General features: G+C 44.6%; 1 protein-coding gene across 1 annotated transcript in view; it reads right to left on the minus strand.

The window, feature by feature from the left end:
• Nucleotides 1-270: 270 nt before the first annotated feature.
• The window catches only part of tmem200b (transmembrane protein 200B), a 70,954-nt gene continuing 47,696 nt past the window's right edge, over nucleotides 271-23,528 (minus strand). Inside the window, exon 2 of the mRNA XM_084032624.1 lies at nucleotides 271-2,509. Within this exon, the coding sequence (XP_083888750.1) occupies nucleotides 1,314-2,477 (1,164 nt within the window). The 5' untranslated portion in view covers nucleotides 2,478-2,509 and the 3' untranslated portion in view covers nucleotides 271-1,313. The remainder of the gene's footprint in view (nucleotides 2,510-23,528) is intronic.

A 23,528-nucleotide genomic window follows, 5' to 3' on the forward strand; every position in this document is an offset into this window, starting at 1 on the left:
AATTAAATGTGTGCGAGTCATCAAAAATATATAGTTCTTCTCACGTTTACTGCTGATTCCCTTCCAGTCTCCAGAAAGTGCGTACCGGTACGCATGCCTCAGAGTTTGCTTACGGGTACGCACAATTTCCCGTCAAGTTTGGTTTTTATAGATCACAACATTTGCGTGGAATGTGGCGTACGCACGTTTCCAGCCCCGTTTTGTGCATACGCAAGCTTTATAAATAAGGCCCCAGGTCTCTCTGTGTGTTGGGTACCAGGATGTAACGTTAATCACACTAACAACAGGTCGCTTTGTGTGGTCGGTACCAGGATGTAACGTTACTCACACTAACAACAGCAGTGTTTCCCATACATTGATTTATTTATGGCGGCCTGCCACAATATCAACATTGAGCGCCACATTGGTTACGTACCTAGCTAAGTTAGCAAGCTAGTAATACAAGCTAACGGCGGTGTTGGTGACGTACATTGTGTGAGACCAGAGATGTAGTTCACTGAGCATTTTCACACTAACATTTAGGTCATTTAGGTCATTTAACTAACCAAAATGATGAAAAACCTACGACACACTGAGACTTCCCATTGGGAACACAGGAAGGGCTTTGCCTCTCGATGTCGTTGTTTTCTCAGATCTCAGCAATCAGCTTGGAGAGTGCAATGTTAACTGATACTGTAGAAATAATGGCTGAAGTTGTAATAAACCAGAATTGTCCTTTAACTATTTTTACTTGTTATACACATAAAACCAACAGTGACATTACTCTGCATAAGTATTAAGATGTAGCAGACTACATCACTGCCATGCATTGCATTTGGATGATGGGGAAAGAAATCCCACTTTTATATACTAGTTGCATTTGTCAAGAGCTTTCAGCACTTTATGGACTCTGGAGTCCAGGTAGTTTGGTTCAGACTTGATAACACAGTGAAAACAATCCCCCTTATATCGCTCCTTCAATAGGTTATGCACATAGTGTCCTGGAAACCCATTTTGGCATAAAGATACAAGTTTCTCACGCATTGCTCCCAACACAACCGGCAGAGGTTAACAGTTTGCCGAATTGCTTCTCTCAGCTGTGACAGTGTAGGTCTGTATATACCTTCAATTATATATATAAAACATTAGCCACATCCAACTGGATATAAAGACCATAACCTCTGGGTATCATTACTCAATTTAAGATTGAGAATGAGATCAAGTTTTGGAAGATCCTTGTGGAAAATAATGTACTCCGGCTGGTCCAAGGCTTTGGAATCCATGGGCAACTATCATTATAATCCTTGGTTGTTTGTATCCAGAAGTACTCCCAATCACTGGAAAGGCCCAGAGCCAAAACTCTTATCCCACTGATAACACTGCTGCTCTAACTGGTCCAGCAGTTTGTCCACTGAGTCCTCTTTGTTCTCTAGTTTCAGATACCTTCTCCCGCCACCCAGGTCTAGTCGAGGCCAGCTTCGGCGAGTTTGATCCTCTGCAGGATCCATAATCTGCCAAGGGATGTTTACACAAACCTGTGAACCAACCTCTTTCATCGTGGCATTAATTTCAGCATCCTTTCCTGGAGTGTGGAGTCCATCCTGGAGACCACTTTGATGTGTATAAGGTTTAGTCCTGTAGCTCATACTGTGACAGCGTCTCGGCTGGACAGCTGGGGTATCTACCTCATCCAGGGTGGACATAGAGCTGGCAGACACTAGGCAGTTGACTAGTGGGGGGGATTGAACCAGACAATCAGCACCAGATTGTATGTTTAAGTCCATCTGACTGGAGTTACATGAGTTGGAGTGGGAGGAGTGGAAGGATGGCGGAGGCTCTGATTCCTTGTGGTGGAGAACAGATTTCTGGTGGATGCCCTCCACACCGTCCTCCTGTTCTCTGGTCTGGAGCAGAGGCTCAGAGCTGGCCACCTGCTGCAGACAGAGGATGTTGAGATGGGCGGCCGGTAAACTGCTTACAAACTGGTAGCGTTTGGCCATCGAGTTGGCTGCTGCCATGTCTTTTAGGTCTGCTGAGGGAACAGCAGCAGACACAGAGCAGATTACACTTCGCATTTGAGCCAGCAGCATCTGGGTCTCTCTGTCCCTGTTCTCGTACAGGACTGTGTTTGCACATATGAGGATAAAGAGTCCCACCCCCATGATGACAGGTCCCAGTAGTTTCATGCGCTCACTGTGAATGAGGCTGTCTGTGGATCGAAGACCCTTAGCTCCCAGAGTCCAGCCAGACATCTGTGACTCTGAGACACTTTCCCCCTCTACAGATTCCAGGATGGATGATCTTGATATACGGTAGGGCCAGTATCCAGCCACGGCCAAGGCGGTGCCAACAACCACTACAATGACCCCCAGCACCAGGAAGGCTCCGGGTATGGAGCGGATGCGAAGCTTGCCTTGTATCACCCCATCCTTCTTCTTTCTGCTCCGTAAGGTGAAGCGAGACTTCCGTCGGCAGGGAGAGGACCTCTGGGTGTTCATCGCTCACGCCAGTCCAGAGCTGCCGTTACACCCTGTCAGAAGAAGGGGACATTTTAAGAGTTAGTTCAGCTTTGTTAATTTCAATCCAAATACAAAACAGTCTGCATCTAATGCCGTGTTCCCACCAAATGCTAGACTATACTAAAGTTGTAGCTGCTCCATCAATACTCCAAATAACGTAATCTCAAAATAAATACAGATGCAACCTTGTTTGGTTTGCATACATGTCTCATTCGCATTATGGTCTATTTGGCTCATTGATTTGTATGCAGTCTCTTTGTGTTTGATGTGAATACAGAAAAATGAGGCACTTTACAGCAAGCTACTGATTTCAGCTTCGGCCTTCATTTCTTGGTTACAATAATTTATTTATGAAACATTTTTATCAAATGTAAAAGCCACTATGTGTACAATTTGTAAACTTCTGACTGATGCACACTGATGTTAGCATAGATATAACAAAGTAGATGCAACATTACGTCATAATTCATGATATAAACATCCGCCATCGTACCTGGATATTGTTTCCAATTGCCCCTGAGGGGCAGAACCTAACTGTGTTACCAAGAGGACCAAAGAGACCAGGGAGGCTGGAATCACTGTCCACATCAGTATGGAGTAGAAACAAGTTTTTTTACATACACTATATTGCCAAAAGTGTTCATTCACCATCCAAATTAAAATCAGGGGTTCCAATCACTTCCATGGCCACAGGTGTATAAAAGCAAGCACCTAGGCATGCTGACTGTTTCTACAAACGTGTGAAAGAATGGGTCGCTCTCAGGAGCTCAGTGAATTCCAGCGTGGAACTGTGATAGTCCAGTCGTGAAATTTCCTCACTCCTAAATATTCCACAGTCAACTGTCAGTGGGATTATAACAAAGTGGAAGAGATTGGGAGCTGTAGTGAATAGACTTGATTGGAGGGAGGGGCCTCAGTCTGCGCATGAGGCAAACCAAGCACTTAAGAGCTTGTCACTACAGCGTCAGCTGCAGCATCAGGACAGCCGAACGAAGACAAAGGGAGTCTATCTGTGGGAGTCCATCGAGGAAGTCCATTGAGGTAGGCATAACATCTCAACCACCTCCCGTCGCAGCCATGTGTCCTATCCCAGTAAGGACATCAAACTGGAGAAGATTTCGCCAGAGACCCATCGCTCAAGGCTGTAACCCATCCAATCTCTGCCACCCACCATTCTCTGCCACCCACCATTCTCCACCGGTACGGAACTTGAAGTACTAGGGGGGCTATGGAACTGCCAGTCTGCAGTCAAGAAGGCGGACACCATCTCAGCAGTCTGCAGTCAAGAAGGCGGACACCATCTCAGCGTATGCCTCCCTGCAGACTCTCCACTTCCTGGCCCTTACGGAGACCTGGATCACCCCAGAAAACACTGCCAGCTGCCCTTTCAACTGCCTACTCGTTTTCACACTCCACAAGATGAACAGGGTGAGGAGGAGGAACTGGGCTCCTCATCTCACCCAGATGATCCTACCAGGTCCTTCCTCTGGACCACCTACCCCGATCTACACTTGAATTCCACGCCGTCTCTGTCACCCTTCCTTTCAAGCTCAACATCATAGTGATCTATCGCCCACCTCGTCCTCTCGGTGACTTTTTAGATGAGATGGAGCCCTCCTAAGCTGCTCCCCTGATGATGGCACACCACTCGTCGTCCTCGGTGACTTCAACGTCCACCCAGGAAAGCTGCACTCATCTGAATTCATTGACTTCTTCTCCACATTTGACCTCACACTCTCACACTCTCCCCCTCTCAACCCACTCACCGGGCTGGGAACCAACTTGACCTTGTCTTCACAAGATCCTGTTGTCACGCAGGTGAGGTTATTCCTGTCTTGGTTTTTGTCTTGTCATTTCCTGTTTTATTTTGAAAGTAACTCCCCTCTCGTTTCAGGTCACTTGCACTCTCTCATGTGTTTCCTGGTCTGATGTCATCCCTGATCCCTGATTGTTTTCACCTGTGGCCCATTATCCCTCTGTGTATTTAAGTCTGCGTCTCCCCTTGTCTTGTGCCAGTTCGTTTCGTCTTTCGTCATGACAAGATTCAGCCATGAGCCATAGCCTTGTGAAGCTAAGTTTGTGTTTTTGCGTTCTTTTGTTTGTAGCTGTTAGCTGTGTTTTTCCTCCCTGTGGAGCGGTCTTTTGTTTGTTCTCTTTTTAATTTAGAAATGTTGGGACCTCACTAGTAAGACTACACAATGTGGCCTACAAAAGCCTACACATGCGGTCAGAACAAAGAGACAAAGGGGATTAAAAACTACATCGCCATTTTAGTTTCACGTCTCACCTAAGTGCGAAGTGCAACGTCACACAACTGGTGCCCTATTGGCTGACACCCGCAGGTAACCCCAGGGGGCCCCCGGCAGCAGCCGTGAGCTTTATAAACCGAAGCCGCCTTAAGAACGCTCTCTTACTCTTACGTCTCTCTTCCTACTTCCAACGCAACACCACGTTGCCACGGGAGGCGACCCCTCCACCAACAGGAGGTGGACACGACCCCCGCAGCACACCGCAGCAACAAGAGGAACCAAGCCGGTTCCTGCCTTCCAGCTACCAGACGCTGTCTGAAGTAAGCTGACTAAATCGCCAAGCCGCGATTATATTGCCACCCGCGGAAGAAAGAAACACAAACTGTTTTCTTTATTCGAGTTTGATCAACGAGAGGAAACACGCTCCGCTCTCGTCTGGACTAAGCCGACTCATCACGACCCCCGCTGCCGCCGGGATTCCCGAACTACCGCCGCCGCGTTACGGAACGCTGTCATCGCCAGGACGGACTCGCAGCTTGCGCAACGACACCAGTAAGAGGCTATCAGTCTGGGCAGAGACATAAGTGATAGTGTAGGATATGCTTGTAATTCTTGTTAATGTGTTTTAAGTTCTGATCACGGACCGCCGAGTCTGTTGTTAATGTGCTGCTGTGACGGGTTGTGTCTGGTATGTGGTGCAAGAAGAACGTCACGGCCACACAGGTCTTGCTCTCACTCTGGTTATCCTCTTTTAATCTGGTATAGAAAGCAGCAACACACAATGCTGTCATCAATGATGTTAACCAACTGCATTCGTTCAGGTCTCCGGCTTAGAAGATCCTTTATTTGCCGAGTCACGTAGGCTACGGTGCCGGAGAAGGGACACTACATATGCAGTTGCGCGTTTAACCCACCAGGTGGCTCCAAAACACATATAAAGGACAAGCACATCGATTTTGTAGAAATTCATAATAGGTTATTTCTAACTCTGTTACACTGCTGTATTTGAATGCTGATCGTGTACCCACGCCGCTGGGTTGATTTCTGTAAACAGTGTTTTTGACTAAACCTCAGCCATATTCGCGGGCCCAGTAGGCGTCTACTATCAGTTAAGAGACTGGTCCCGCTGAATGGACGCCAGTTCATTCACAAGCCCCGTAGTAACACACCTTCTGAGCCTCAGAATATTGCGCGCGCATTCTCCCCCTCTCTTTGTTTGTGTCCCGCTAACACACACATACACATACGCCGCCCCACACGTGTCCTACACCAGCTGTTCCCGGCGGACGCTAAGGACATAGCTACATCCGGTGGCTGCACTCGGCCATCTCTCCCCCTCTCTCTCTACGCCATCTGACGTCAGTGGCTCCGCCCCTGAACGCTGTGAGGAATAGCTCCATCTGGTGGTCGCGCCCGGCCATATCCCTCTCTCTCTCTCTCTCTCTCTCTCGATCCTATCGGACGTCAGTGGCTCCGCCCCTGAACGCTGTGAGGAATAGCTCCATCTGGTGGTCGCGCCTGGCCATATCTCTCTCTCCCTCTCTCGCTACTCCATCGGACGTCAGTGGCTGCGCCCCTGAACGCTGTGAGGAATAGCTCCATCTGGTGGCCGCACCCGGCCATCTCTCCCTCTCTCTCTCGACACACACGCACACACACGCACGCACACACACACACACACACACACACACACACTCCACGTGTGTCTCTCCTTCTGTTTAGCTTAGTTTTGTGTGTTAGGTAGTTAGGTAATAAGGTTTTGTTAATTGCAGTGTTATTGATTGTGATCATTATTACTGATTTTGATCAATCTTATTATATTATAACTAGCGGCCTCTTGTGCTTGTTGTGTATATGTCACTGGATAACAGCAGGTTGTGAAGGCTAGTGCTCGAATTTCACGCCTTTTTAATTGTTAGATTGTTCTTATACTTCTATGCCAATGATCACGATGATTGGCATGTGAGTATAAAACCTTTTATATTGAGACTGAATACAGTTTTAGGTTATCTTTTCCCTGATCCCAGGGTGGTGCCCCGTTTATTCATGATTATATCATGATAATATCTATCCATCCATCCATTGTCTACCGCTTATCCTGTATTCAGGGTCGCGGGGGGGCTGGAGCCAATCCCAGCTGTCATTGGGCGAAGGCAGGGTACACCCTGGACAGGACGCCAGTCTATCACAGGGCCGACATATAGAGACAAACAACCATTCACGCTCACATTCACACCTATGGGCAATTTAGAGTCATCAATGAACCTATCCCCATCCTGCATGTCTTTGGACTGTGGGAGGAAGCCGGAGAACCCGGAGAGAACCCACGCTTACACGGGGAGAACATGCAAACTCCACACAGAAGGAACCCAGGCTGACCCGGGAATCGAACCCAGGACCCTCTTGCTGTGAGGCGAGAGTGCTACCCACTACACCACCGTGCAGCCTCATGATAATATATTAAATATAATTATTAATCATATTGACATTAATGATTAACTGTTGATAACCAAATCTGCTCCTGCTACATCCCCAACAGAAATAAAGCCTGTTTTTGCTGCCTCTGCCCTGCATCTGAGTCCTCCCTCCTTGCCCAGCCTGACTCCTGTGGCATCTCCGCATTATCTGTTACCCCGCTCACCGTGTCCGACCACCACTTTGTGACTTTCTCCCTCCCTATGAAGTCCACCACGTCTCTCCCCTCTACGCCTCAAACTGTCACCAGCCGCAGCAACCTGAAATCCCTCACTCCCTCTGCTCTTTCCTCAACTGTTCTTTCCTCACTACCATCCACAGAACAATTCTCCCTAATGCCTACTGAGGAAGCCTCCTCCATCCTGATGTCCTCACTCTCCTCTTCTTTGGACACTCTCTGTCCCCCCCACCTCACGACCAGCGCGATCATCTCCCTCCCCTCCCTGGCTGTCCAAACCTCTGCGTATCTCCTCTCTGACTTCACCGCAACCGTTTCAGCAGCTAAATCTGCCTTCTACCTGGCAAAGATCAACTCTTCCGCCTCCAACCCTAGGAAACTCTTCTCCATGTTCTCCTCCCTCCTCACCCCTCCCCCTCCTTCCTCCCTTACTGCTGATGACTTTGCAACTTACTTTACCCAAGAAAGTAAATGACATCAGCTCCTCATTCACTCCTATACCCTCCCAGAAAACATCTCCACTAACTCTCACCTCTAATGGCCTTACCAGCTTTAGCCCCCTCACCTCTGAAAGACGTTCACTTGTTACATCTAACCGTGCCACCACCTGCTCCCTTGACCCGATTCCCTCCTCTCTTCTCCAAGACATCTCACACGACATCTTGCCATTCCTCACCACCCTGATCAACTCCTCCCTCACCTCAGGTGCCATTCCAGTGGCTTTTAAGGCGGCTACAGTGAAGCCCCTCCTTAAAAAACCCACTGAGACGCGGCTAACATCCAAATCTACAGACCTGTATCTCTTCTGTCATTCCTCTCTAAAACCCTGGAACGTGCCACCTACAACCAACTGTCATCCTATCTCTCGCAGAACAACCTCCTTGACCCTAATCAATAAGGATTCAGGTCTGCTCACTCCACTGAGACGGCCCTCCTCATAGTGACCGATTCCCTGCGAGATGCCAGAGCCTCATCCTACTCCTCTGTTCTCATTCTTCTCGACCTATCTGCTGCATTCGACACAGTCAACCACCAAATCCTTCTCTCCACCCTGGCTGAACTTGGCATCACTGACTCTGCTCTAACCTGGTTCACATCATACCTGACAAATCGCACCTTTCAGGTCACATGGAATGGCTTTATGTCCAAACCCTGTTCTCTTGACATGGGTGTCCCTCAGTATTAGGACCGCTTCTGTTTTCACTATACACCAGATCACTAGGCGCTGTAATCACATCGCATGGATTCTCCTACCATTGTTACGCAGATGACACCCAGCTATTCCTCTCTTTTCCCCCAACCTCTGACACTACAATTGCAACTCCTCTGCATCCCGGGTAAAGACTGCCCTGTGGATGAACTTGACTGGCCTGCACAGAGTCCTGACCTCAACCCGATAAAACACCTTTGGGAGGAATTAGAGTGGAGACTGAGAGCCAGGCCTTCCCGTCCAACATCAGTGTGTGACTTCACAAATACGCTTCTGGAAGAATGGTCAAAAAATCCTATAAACACACTCCTAAACTTTGTGGAAAGCTCTTATAGCCGTTATGGACTGACGTCATATTATATAATATATAGGGCTGTCAAAGTTAACGCGTTAATAACGTTAATAACGCGTTAACGCAACATCCTCTTAACGCCGTTAATTTTTTTAACGCACGATTAACGCTCGGTATTAAAAAAAAAAAAAAAACGCGCATTGTATGATTTATGGCCGTCGGTGGCACCTGTAGTCTTGATCCAGAGGGAAGGTACGTGTCAACAGGCAGCGGTGTTTCCCCGCGTCCCATTCATTGTCTATAGGTACGTGTCCACAGGGGGCGATTTTAAACGCGAGTGGACGCGCCGCTTCCCAGTATTGCAGGCTTGGTGGGCTGCCACTAGAGGATGATTGACAGGCACTCTCCTTCATACAACAGATTTTTGCGAGCGTTCCCGAGGCGGCGAGTCGAGCCCGGCGCCTCTGATTAGCATAAAGTAGATTCGACTTCAAGGCAAATGAGGAGCGGCCAACTCGCGCGCCGTCTCTCGACATTCGCCGCGACGCTACCAGAATGCATTGCTCGGCTTTTCACATAGACAATGAATGGGACGCGGGGAAACACCGCTGCCTGTGGACACGCACCTTATGTGAAAAGCTGTTCACCTTCAAAAGACTGCCAGATGGTTCAGTCGATAATACCAAAGTCATCTGCGCGTACTGTGGGTATGAAATGAGCTACCATAGAAGTACGTCCAGTCTGAGATATCACTTGCAAGCCAATGCACTTATATCCTAACTGTACTTATCTCCTGTTACACTATCTCCTGTGACATGTTCACTTTAATTGTTTGTGAAATATTCTTATAACCCTGTTTTGATCCCATGTTTTGGTAAGGGGATATTTGAAGTGTTAAATAAACATTTTCATAAATCAAGTATATTTGCCTTATGTTGTTAAAAGTATTAAGAATATGAAAAAAATACATTAAGGTACATTTAGTAGAAAAAAAAATGTGCCAAAAAATGCGATTAATTTGCGATTAATCACGAGTTAACTATGGACAAAATGCGATTAATCGCGATTAAAAAAATCAATCTTTTGACAGCCCTAATAATATATAATCTCAGCATCAACATTGCACATGCACAATAGTCCCATCGCAAGACATGTGATGTCTACAAATCAACAATCGACAACGGATTATAAATGGATTATAAATACAACATAAATCCATTCTCACACTTGGTCCCTGTGGGAAAAAACTCTTCAGGTCCAATTCTGTGGCTGGTTCAGATGAGGTTTAATCACGGTCAGGTTCACATCTTGACATTTAAGCGTAATGTATTTGAATTTTACATATTGTGGTATAAATATACGTATTGAAACCAGCTTTTTTAACAAATATTTTTTGATCCCGTATAAATTTGACCCTTTTTACACATATTTGTGTGTAATGCTGTTTGTCAAATTAAAAGATAATGGATGTCAAGAAAGTCTAATTTTGTTGTATAACTGTTGAAGTTTAAGACGACTAGAATACAGAAAACAATAAAGATTGACGGCCCAACAGGTAATGTGTGATGGAGCATAGCTAAGTTAGCTAGCTAGCTAGCAAGACAAGCTAATGAGCTATGTAGTTCACATAGGGCCCTATGAAATCGTTTTTTTCCAGATTCTGTTTTATTTTTTCCCAAATTATGTTTTTCATTTACATTTTTCTGAATTCTGTGTTTAACAATTTCAGATGTTTTTTTTCATCAGAAGTTGTCTAATGTGGTGGATGAATCAAATCAAAAATAAGAACTTTATTGAAATCTCTATTAGTCCTAATTCTAATTCCTTGTCATTCAGAGACCATGCAAATATGCATAATCACAATTAATACATTCTAATAGTATTAAAATATGCTACTCTTTTCATAGGGGAACAATTCACAATAAATATCTTTGAAATTGATAAACATGAGGACTTCCGGTGAGGCGCGACACAAGCATGGCTGCGTAGCTTCTGGCTCCGCTCTGCTAGGCTTCCCTACCCACATGTTATAGCCGTCATATATCGACTAAACTTTGCCAGATAGTTTTGGAAATGGCGAGCAATAAATATGTCACAAGACCCAAGACAAAACCATCCTCGTTCAGCGAAACAACTTCAAAAGAACGCAACGGAGTACAAGATGGCACAGAGCCCAAAACAGACTTTTACGGCCGTAACACCGACCACACCTGACGACACGAGGTCCGAGCTTGGCAGCATCAAAGAACATGTGGCAGGCATACCCGAAAACACAGAGAAACAGGATCTAAGTGGTTGCAGGATTCAAATTGGAACGAGTTCACCGTGTCGGCCCGAAGCGAGACGATGGGCGCAGCCGTCATGTCCTGGCTCGCTTTCTGAGATTCAGCGCAAGAGAAGCAGTTCTTCGAGCAGCCCGTGAGAAGAGGAGAGTCGAATGGGAAGGCAACAGGATCTCCTTCTTTCAGGATCTTTCTCAAGATGTGCTTCAGCAGCGAAGGAAGTTCAACATGGTAAAGAAACAGCTCCAGGAGCGGGGGATGTCATACTCCATGGCGTATCCAGCGACTCTGAAAGTCTCTGTAAAAAACAGGTCCCACACCTTCACCTCGCCAGATGCAGCAGCTGCCTTCCTCACAACACAGGGCTAAACATCAGAATATAGGACTGTGTTGAAAGTCACGATGGCCAATATAGGTATGTTTATTAGTTATTCTTCTGGGTGTTTATTATAAAGCACCAGACTCATAGTGTGTTACTTCCACACCTGTCTCCAGAGAGGACTATACACTGTCTTTGAGAATGACTTGCTCTTACACAGACATACACGCTATTGGCATATTCTTATTTTTAATAGACGTGTATTTACAGGAAGTGAATATAAAGTCATTTTGGTTATTATTTTGAGTAGCCGGTGCATGTATAGAATGTGCAGTTTTTATTTTATTTATTTATTTTTTCTTTCTCTGTTCTGTTGTATTACTCATTTACTTATTATTTTTTTATGCGTTTTATTTTTATTTCCTCCTGGAAGACATAATAATATTCAGCTGTGGTTAACTAATTATCATGGGTCATGCATATGAAAAGCACATCTATATGATAAATGGGAAGAAAAAGAAAAGGGAAAAAATGGGACAGGTGCCCCTTTCACGCGGATGCATTATCGCAGTTTAGTTAGAGTAGGAGAGCCTCAAGTTCTGTTTTGGCTCACAGTTGTTTTTTATGTATCTTGTGTTGGGCTTTGGTAATTAGTGTTGAGTTTTATGTAAGGTTAGTCGTTTCACGAGGGAGAATCCTAACAGGACAGGAGATCTGTGAATATCTTCGGATAAATGCTTATAAGTATTGGTTTAATTTTACATTTAATAACTAAATGTGGGTGAAGTGGTTAGACTGACATCATTGAACGTTAAGGGTGCAAACTCAGCCATCAAAAGGAGAAAGATTCTTTCGTATCTTAAACAGAAAAACCCAGATCTGGTCTTTCTGCAGGAGACTCATTTGGAAAAGAATGATTCGTTATTACAGCAAAGGGATTGGGTAGGGAAAATTCTTTATAGCGCCGGGTGCTCTAGTCAGAGGGGAGTCGCCATTCTAATACGGAAGAATTTTAATATCAATTAGATGTACTTTTATGAACATATATGGTCCAACAGCAGACCTGCCAGGTTTCTTTGTAGGTATCAGTAATGCAATTACAGTTTGGAAATTGATATATAATATTGGGTGGGGACTTTAACAAAGTTAGAGATCCTAAGGTAGATAAAACTTACAAATGGGGTGTTACACGACCCTCACAGGCACAAAAAGCAATTGATACACTGGAAGAGGAGCTAGATTTAGTAGATGCTTGGAGATTTTTCCACCCCTCAGACAAAGAATTTACTTTTTATTCCCATCCACATACTTCTTATTCAAGAATAGATTATTTTCTGATTTCAAAATCATTACTCTCTGTTACTGAACAAACAACGATAGGTACTATTTTAATATCCGACTATGCACCAGTGGGGATGGCACTGCGTTTGGGCCAGTTACCAAAGCGCCGGCCCACTAGGTGGAGATTTAACTCATCTCTGCTCAGGAATGAACATTCAGTGGAATTTATTAAAAACGAGATACTGGATTATTGGTTGAACAATGAAGGCTCAGTGTTAAATCCAGCCGTGGAGTGGGATGCTTTTAAGGCGGTTATTAGAGGGCGACTCATCCAACACTGTTCATACTTGAAGAAGACGTCTGTTCAACGTCTCCATGAACTGGAGTTGAATATTAAACAAATGTAAAATATGCACTCCACTCAATTTGACCACTCCATGCTTCTGGAACTAATCAAATTAAAAGTAGAATACAATTCTATATTACAGAGGAAAGTGGAATATACATTATTCAGAACTAAACAAAAATATTATGAACAAGGGGAGAGAATGGGGAGGTTTCTTGCTCAGAGAGCAAAGCAGCAGTACACTCAATCAGTTATATCTGGGGTGCAGAATGATAAAGGTGAACTGAAAACAGACGACATGGACATAAATGCTGTATTCGCAACATTTTATCAAAGTCTTTATAAATCAGACAACCCTAATACACAAGATATCACTTCTTTTTTATCCAATGTGAATTGTCCAACTCTATCACAGGAGGAACGAGATCGAATTGGAGCAGACATTACATTGGAAGAGGTTAAGAATAGGACATCTTCAGAAAATCTACGCAGGCTGCTCCACCTCATGTGGCAAGCTGGAAACGAAACAGACATAACAGTAGCTTTTTCGCTGGATGCTGAAAAAGCATTCGACAGGGTGGAGTGGACGTTCCTTTTTCAGTCATTAGAAAAATTTGGGATTGGTTCCTCTTTTATTAACTGGCTTAGATTATTATATTATAGCCCCAAGGCATCTGTAGTAACAAATGACAGGAGCTCTCCTCCTTTTCAGCTTCATAGAGGGACAAGGCAGGGTTGCCCTCTGTCCCCCTTATTATTTGCTCTGGTCCTCAAACCATTAGCAATTGCGATCAGGCAAAATAATAATATAATTGGCATTAAGGCGGGTGGCAAGGAGCACAAATTACTTTTGTACGCGGACGATATTTTATTACTGTGCAGGCGTCCATCAACAACTATACCTCATATCCTCACTCTGATCGACTCATTTTCAGGTGTTTCGGGTTATAAAATATATTGGTCAAAGTCTGAAGCAATGCCCCTATCAAGAATTTGTCCACCTAGTATCAGGCAGGGATGGCCATTTTCATGGCAGCCAGCTGGCCTGACATATCTGGGTATAAAGATCACTCCACGGCTGGATAGTATTATGACAAGCAACCTTCTCCCTCTAATTCATAAAATTGAGCTTATATTACAAAATTGGACAAAATTAGGACTGTCACTTCTAGGTAAAATTTATATTTTAAAGATGTTAATAGTTCCCAAAATTAATTAAATAAGTAATATGCTACCATTAAGCTTGCCACACAATGCATTATTGAAATATAATGAAGCTGTATACAGCTTTTTATGGGCGGGTAAAAAAACATATAAATCAGACAAAACTTTATGGAGGATGGAGGTCTGGGCCTCCCTCACATAGCCTGGTATCATTATGTTTTCTGTCTCAAACAATTGTCGAAATTATATATGTCAGCTGACCGAGCGCCTGTGTGGGTGTCTATAGAGAAGGAACTTACATACCCCTACCCGACTCAGGCCTTTATTACTCAAACTAGTGATATGATCCCCTATGATAATCCAATCCTTGCCTTCTCACAGGAGACATGGCAAGCCTCGCATAAAATCATGGGCTTAAATCCTAATTTTACAAACAAAACTTCCTTGTGGTACAATAAAAGATTAAAAATATTTTCATGGGCTGGTTGGGTCAAGTTGGGAATTGTTTATATTGGGGATTTATTTGATGGAGACCAGTTTCTTTCTTTTGAACAATTAAGGGGAAAGTACAAACTCTCAAACAAGGATTTTTGGAAATATCTCCAGTTATGGAGCTGTATCTTGTCAAATCTTAAAAAATTACTGCTTACATCTAGAACTGAAATACAAACCAGACTGGAACAGGATGTGCACTTCAAGAGGAAATCAGCATGCTTTTACAACCTACTAAGGGGGTCTCAGTCACCCAGTTATGAAGGTCTTAAGAGATGCTGGGAGAGGGATATAGAGGAAGAGATATCTGGTGAAACATGGGCGCAAATTATTGAATCATGGTTTAAAGTATCAAGGGAAATGCAGACCCGTTTGATTAATTATACAATTATTAATAGAACTTACTGGACCCCATGTAAAATGGCACAGTTGGGACTTAGAAATTCTGACTTGTGTTGGAGATGTAGGGGCCACAGCCCCAAGATTCTCGGATGTGACTTCTCAACGAACGAAAGATGAACTATTCACCTTTAAAAGATATACAGACAAAGGTCCCCTCGCAGCAGATGAGTAAACATTCTCCTTCAGATCACTGGACCGACCTGGAGGAAATGGAGGCCGCTTTATGGCTCGGTTAGAGTATTTACGAACCCTTAAATCAGAGCATCTACAAGATCTCCACGCACCCCCGAACAAGGAGGACCAGACCTTCAGAGTCACCAGACTTTGAGGCACCTAAACACATCTGGAAACTGATTAACACCTTTGTTTGACAGAGAGCCTCGATTGAAGTATAAAGGACAACACCATATCTCTTCCTCACCATTTGCTCCAAAGGCATGGTGAAGACCCCTTCCTCCCCTCTTGGGAGTCATAAACTAATGACCTGGTCTGCTGGCATGCAGAGAGAGGTCACATGAACTCTGCAGGAAAACATGTTCACATTTTGACCAATCCAAGAAAAGGATGAGATATGTGTTCAATATTAGTTTAAATATAATCCATAATAATCATTGAGGAATTATAAGCATACTGGCGAACGTCCCGTTGTTCTACGACGAAGAACAGAGAAGTTACCAAAATTGCTAAAAATGAACAATGTCATTGTAATGGACTAAACTACTACACTCATGCAGTCAGACGAAAATGAAAAATGTGCTCATTAATCTGCCCGCATCACCCAGGGACAAAATGCTTACTAAGTAAATGGCCTCATTTATATAGCGCTTTTATCCAAAGCGCTTTACAGTAATGACTGACATTCACCCATTCATACACACATTCACACACCGACGGCGGAGTCAACCACGCAGGGCAACAGCCAGCTCGTCAGGAGCAATTAGGGTGAGGTGTCTTGCTCAGGGACACCAGGCACTCAACTAGGAGGAGCCGGGGATCGAACCGGCGATCTTGAGGTTGCCAGCCAACCCGCTCTACCTCCTGAGCTAACCCTCCCTAACATACTAAGTTACCAAACTTTTTTGGGCTAGCTTGATAGGTTTGCATTGTATGTGTTTGATCAAAGTTCCTTTCAACTCTACCTAAAATGATTTGTACAGAGAAATGTTTACAATTCATGTTTCATTTGTTTGACCTATCATTCTGTGTGAGAACTATATGCAATGTGCCAACTTTGACCATAACGGCGAGATGGTGTTCAAACGTTCTAGTCATAGGATTGCATTTCGTTTTGTTTAACAGTTTAAATCACAAAGATTTCGGACTGTAACTTGAACGGGTCCCTCCTGGACACGGCCCCTCGGTCAGCATAAAAGCTGCGTGTTAGAGACACCAGTTGCGCGTTCTTCCCTCCCGGCTCTGGCCTCCCGGCTGGCCTCCGAGCTCTTGCATCCAGGCGCTCTTGCCTCCCCGCTCGTGCCACCAGGCGCTGGCCATCCGGCCTTCGCCTTTGCTCTTACCCTCTTCAAGTTTCGTACTTTTCTTAGTTCCCAATTTTTACTCCTTTTATTAGAATAGTTCGTTCAACGTTATATTCTTCATTTTTGCATTTTTAGCTTTTCTTTTTCTGCAAGCCTTTTTGATCAATGCTAATTCAACCAGCGGCCGCAAGATTTGGCATATTGACTAACGCTTATACCTAAGCCACCCAAGGCCGAATTCAAGGAGAAGACAGCTGTTTATCTAAGACGGATTACGGCAAAGACGGACGCCCGCTACGAAACTACCGCAGATCGGCGCTAACGGTTCCCTCGGTCCACGGCAAGGAAGATCCCTCCGGGTCTACGTCACCGACGGAAGAGAGACCGCTTGGAGTTTCAGTAAGCCAAGAAGAAGCGTCCCAAAGTAAGACCGAATCCGCATTCAACAGTAATGACCGAGTTGCAGGGTGAAACTAAGTATAGCGTCTGTTAATATCTAATATCTGTGAAGTCATTTATCCCATTATTCACTTTTTCCTCTTACTAAGGAGTCCAAATTCTTAGGAAGAACCCACTCGCCTTTATCGCCAAGCGTGCTAGATGAGCTGTTAATCACATTTCAGTTATATTTCTGGCGTTGTATTGGTGTTTTGTTTATTACATCTGTTATTGTTTTATTCATTTTTGTTTAATCCCTAGTTAATCAATAAATTCCCCTAAAGCATAAAGTTGTTGTCCGTGGATATTTCTTCTGTGCAGAATACAAAGATCCCTATTTCAAGAACTTATGATCTAAGCATTAATCATGAGCCTAAATTATTCTTAACCTTGGCAAAGTGTGAAGTATTTTAATAACTGTATGTTTTGTTAACTGATATGAAATAGGACTATGTCCTGAGTGTTTGTGATGTGTGAGAGGGTGTATATGCATATGTGTATGGATGTTTAGAATGCTATGTAAATTGATAATTCTTATATTTCTATTGTTCTTATTCACCTGCCCAGGGACTACGGATGGAAAGTAGCTAGTAAGCTAAATCCGGTACAAGGCATCTCGTCTCATCTCGAGACTAATGTTATTTTGTACATTGTCCCTGATACAAATAAACTTATTAAACTAAACTAAGGAAATGAGACTGATTTATTAAATGATATTGATTGATTGTTAATTAATTAATAAGTGGTCATTAGAGTCATTAACGTGAATTCTATAAAGTTCTGTCTGACCAACAGATGGTGCCCCTTTTACGAGAGCAGGTATTGAAATTGTAGATTAATATACATTGATATACATATTTTAATATCGTAATTTCCTTACATACACAGTTAACGTAGGTACCATTAGGTATTAACCCTTATCTTCCTACAGAGATGTGATGCTTTTCGTGGTACTTTTGTTCATATGTTGTATTCATGCCCCATGATAGACTCACTATGGTCTAAGATTATCTCCTTTATTAACACTGTAATGTCCTCTACTCTGGTACAACAACCGCTGCTCTGTTTACTAGGTGTGCTACCAAAGGGAAGTGGTCTAACTGTCCACCAGACGATATGGTGTAGAACAGCACTTATTACTGGATGCAGGATAGTACTGCGACACTGGAAAACAAAAGAAGTTTTACACGTGAAGGAATGGTTTGATGAGATGGCCAAGATTGCTTCCTACGAAAGTCTTAGCTATAGGCTGCAAGACAAAGAAGACTTATACATGAAAATATGGGGACCTTATACTGCAGCATCTTGAGACATTTGTGGATTGCACCCTTAGGCTAACTTCTGTCACCAGTCATCATTTGTATGCACATACTGTATTCATGTTGGTGTAGGTCTTTTGTCTCTGTTGGACAAAAGACCTACACTGCTTTAGTCACCAACCAAACCCCCACCCCCCCCAATAAAATGAATAACTCTGCAGACTGTGGAGAGAGGATTATTAGTGAAGTATAGCTCTGACCCTTTTTAGTTCCCATCCACTCATCACGCCTTCCTCCGTGTTCTCTGTATTTTTGTATGAAACTCTGACTAGCCCCACTCATCTAGAAAATTCTACATGGGGTGGCAAAGTGGTGGCAAGAGGTCTTGGCAGGGTGGCATGGGAGGACGGTAGGAATACCAAAATGTAAATGGATTCAACAAAAACAAAAACAAAAAACACAAAAATACTATAAAACTATTTATTGTTTGTCTTTGGGAATGTCTTTAAATCAGGCTGCACTGCTGAATCACCTTTACATTTTGATGTATCTAAAAAAAAAAATATAATCTAATGATCTAATGCAGTTATACCATTTTCTCTATCATAGCATTACTTTTACCTTTTGTTTGATCATAAACTGATGAAATAAGACACATTTGTAAATATTTTAATATCTAACCCTATAACATATGCAACAGAAAATAGCCAATAACTGCCAACATGTTATTTTACTGAGTGACATGATATGTGATGCTACTGTACTGCAATTTATATGGAAGGAGAATAAAAACATACCATGTGGTCCAGGGGGAATTGTTGTAGGCCTAGGACCCTCCCTGTCATCTTCATCTGCCTGGTAGTCACTCCCTGCCTCTGTCCCACTTTATGAATCTACAGCAGCCTCCTCTTCATCCCTCACATCCTCTTCTCCTTCACTTATTTCTTCATCTCCTTCTGTGGCCTTCTCCTGCTCTGACCCTCCTGGTCTCTCCAGTTCTCTACCTTCTCCTTCATTTCCCTCCTTCTCTTCCTGCTGTGAACTTTTCTTTCTAAAAAAAAACTGTCAATATCCCCACCTTTTGCTTTCCTTTTCATTGTTCTGCTCTCTCCAGCTTTTGCCTGCAATAGTCAAGATGGGAAAAGCTCTGGTTATCCTTATATTATGTTACACTGTAGGGCAGCCATCCCCAATTAGCAGCCCAAATCCAGCCTGCAAGAACAAAGTGTCCGGCCCGTGCGGACCCAGTGACACTGCAATAATCTGCCATAAGGTGAAATAAAAAGTTTGGTAAAGTTGGAAATATATTCACAGATTCGAACTTCCGGGATCAATAAATCTGAAGTGAAACATTTTTCAAACACAAATAATGCCTCTGTCCTCCGAGCTGGACGGAGAACATTGATCTATATGTGCAGCCGGCAGCCGGGCGAGTGCGCAGGGACCGTCTGCAAATTGCAAGACAAAAGCAAAACGCTGCAAACAAAGATCATTAACTCCACTGTTCTACAATCCTTTTTTCCTCTTGTGCACCACTTGCTGTAGTGCTGTTGTTTTTGTTGTTGACCAAAATGGTCATATTTTGTTGATCAAAATATTCTCCAGGGGCATTCAAATAAATAAATCGTTGATATTGGACTATTTTCTTTCAAGTGTGATTTTTTTATCTGTCCCTCAACACAGGCCATGACTACTACTACTACTATCTGCTACTACAACCAACTACCACTGGTAGTATTAATCATTACAATAATAATACTGCTAATAATAGCAGCAACAATAATAACATTTGCATATAAAACAATGTTTAGTGGTTTCATAAAGAATATGTTTTATTGCTCTCAAGTAGTAATTCTTTTGTAAGATGTTATTGAAAACAAATCCAATGCAACATTAACTTGATATTGGTATTAAACATATTTTAATACATAATTCATGTTTTGTTATGAATTAGGATGTTATGGTATTAATCTGAAAGGTAAAACCATCTCTTTTTACTCGATGGCCTTTGTGCCCCTAAAAAAATTATGAAAGTGAAGGCTAAATGGCCTTGCCCCTAAAATGACGAAATTCCAACCCTGGTGCCAGTACTGTGACAGTAAGAGATTTATAGTACTGATTAGCTAATCAAATCAAAATGATTGATCTCCTAGCTAGAACTGTGTTATTGTAACCTTACGCCCGCAAAACGGCGACCCTCTGTAAACATTATGGATTGAAACATGACAGGTTTTAATATTTTGTATGAAGCTGTTTTTGCTGTTGTTCTTTACTAAAAACAAAACTAATCAAAGGGCAACATGCTCTCACAAATCACAAGCGAGTGATTTCACGTTTGGCTACATAAAGCACACGCTGTTATTGCTGATGCTGAATCACCTTTAGCATACATGACATTCATTACAAATGTAACTGAGTTAAATTGGCCTGTTAAAACTTCAGCGGGGGAAACTAACTGCACCTTCAGATGCTCGGGGGGGCAGCTCAGTCGCTCCACTTTTTCCACCGCAGCAGACTCGCTGTGTGAGCCGGACTGAGAATGCAGCTCTGCACGTTTGATGCAGGGCTGTAGCTGAGTGGGTCAGGGGGCCTATGATTATATTTACAATTATTCACTTTTGGCCAATTTATTGTTTGTTTCAATGCTTTGAAAAGCTTGTGGACACCCTGTCTCGCTGTCGCGTCATTGTATTGTATGTCACTCCCTGCATGCTTCACCACCCCGGTTATTTGGATTACTGTGTTCCTGCGTCCTGCCTCCCGTGTCCCTTCTTGTTTTGTTTAATTTCGTAAGTGTTTCTTTGACAGTCGTTTTTGCCTTTGTGGTCTTCCTTAGTTGATACTTTGTTTTAGTTTTGTATTTAGTTTATAATTAAAATAAATCTTTTTTTTTAACTGCATTTGGGTCCTTACCTCCCTTTTTCCGAGTCCCACCGTGACAGAATGACGCGACCACTAAAATGGAGCAGGTTTTTTTTGTAAAGAGGATCTCTATGAGGTTTCTTATGAACTCACGCTGACACAGAGGAAGAAAGGGAATCAGCCCTGACAAAGGCGAGGGAGCTAATTTCCTCAAGGGCTCACTGCCTGCCTAGGTGAAGGACTTTGTTTCCGCCCCTGATCCCCGGCCATCCTCCACAGCTAAGCTATCAGCCCATGTCTCAGCCACAGCTAAGCTATCAGCCCATGTCTCAGTCACAGCCAAGCTATCAGCCCATGTCTCAGCCACAGCCAAGCTATCAGACCATGCCTCAGCCACAGCACAGCTTCCCAGCTCCTGCCCTAACCCGTTTCGGGGTACTCGCCTGGCCCTGGGAGGGCCAAGGAGTGTCCAGATGGCTAACCGGCAGTTGGATAGTCGGCCGCCGGCCTCGAGGAGAAGCGGCGGCTCGAGGAAGCGAGCCTCCCCAATGCTGCTCTCAGGTGCCCAGCCCGTACCGGTTCTGACGGAGGCCCGTCCGTCACCAGTTCCAGGGGAGGGCCGTCCGTCACCAGTTCCAGGGGAGGGCCGTCCGTCACCAGCTCCAGCGGAGGCCGTCCGTCACCAGCTCCAGCGGGGGCCCGTCCGTCACCAGCTCCGGTGGAGGCCTGTCTGTCACCAGTTCCAGCGGTGGCCCGTCCGTCACCAGTTCCGACGGGAGACCGTCCAAAGGCTGCTTTACGCAGCCCTCCAGGACTCCGCTCGTCACCCGTTCCTGTTCCGAAGGGGGACCGTCCGACGCCTGCACCACGCATCCTGCCGGGGGTTTGCTTGTCGCCAGTTCCTGTCCCGACGGGGGACCGTCCGACGCCTGCACCACGCATCCTGCCGGGGGTTCGCTCGTTGCCAGTTCCGGTCTTGGTGGCGCCTTAGCCATCCCCAGTCGCTGCACCGGCAGAGCCTGATCCGTCTCCTGTCCCTGCGCCGCCAGTGCCTACCCGACCTCCCGAGCGGCCCCGCCCGCTGGGACGCCCTCCTGCCCAGCCTCCCGAGCGGTCCCGTCCGCCTGGTCGCCCTCCTGCTCTGCCTCCAGAGCCTCTCCTCCAGGCCCCCTCCACCCACCCTGCATATCCTGAGCCCCTCCTCCTGGCCCCCTCCACCCACCCTGCGTACCCTGAGCCCCTCCTCCAGGCCCCCTCTGCCCGCCCTCCTAGACTATTGACTTTTGGACGTCTGGGATCTGTCCCTTAAGGGGGGGGGGGGGGGGGGGGGCTGTGTTTTTCTTGATTTAATTTCCTGTTTAATTTTGTAATTTTGTCCCATGTGCCATTTCCTGTCTTGTACTTCCTGGTCCTTGTTGTTTCCGCTGTCTTGACTCCCCCACCCTCTTGTGTTGATTACCCTACCTGCCCTAATATTTTTCACCTGTCCCTAATTCATTTTATTTATATAGCGCTTTTCAAAGACCCAAAGAGCAGTAGTGGAGTGGGGAATAACTAATAAATAATAATGGTACAAACAACAAGGACAGGAGCAATGGTGGAATGAGGAATAGATAATAATAGTACAGACAACCAGGACAAGACATAAAAGACAAGACAGGAGCAATAACAGTCCAATGGTGGCAGAGATGCAGTGGAGAGTGGCGGGTGGGGAGTGGGGATGAAGGGGCATGAGGAGGGAAGAGGGCAAGGGAGGGGATGGTTATGGATAGGGGAGGTTGTATGCTTTCGGGAAGAGGTTTTTAAACGGGATTTGAATGTGGGAAGTGTCACGGACTGGTTGGGGGAGTGAGTTCCAGAGTCGGGGTGCTGCTGAGGAGAAGGCTCTGTCGCCGAAAGTTTACGAAATGTACACATTATGTAAATGTATATAAACAGGAATAAATATAATTTAAAAAAAAAAGATCAAGATAATGTTCATCTCAACACTAACAAGCAATCACAATAAGAGCAATAAAATGTTGTTCTTTGGTGATATTGTAAGCAGTGTTAAATGTAATTATCATTTCTAACTGCTTCGGTTTGTGGCTGCCTGGGGAGGGGTGGAGGGCTGCTTGTCCCACCACCCACGGTGCAGGTTGTGTTTCTTGTGCTTTTACAATGTTGCGATTGTGAACGTCGATACTCTGACAGCCAAAGCAGCATTCCAGCTGTGCTCTGGCCATACTCTTTGCAATAAATGCATGCTGTCAGCTGTTTTGTCATATCTGAGCCAAGGAAATTGGACAAGCCGTTCCTTCTGA

The sequence above is a fragment of the Eutrigla gurnardus genome (genome assembly GCF_963514095.1).
Source record: "Eutrigla gurnardus genome assembly, chromosome: 17".
NCBI lineage: Eukaryota > Metazoa > Chordata > Actinopteri > Perciformes > Triglidae > Eutrigla > Eutrigla gurnardus.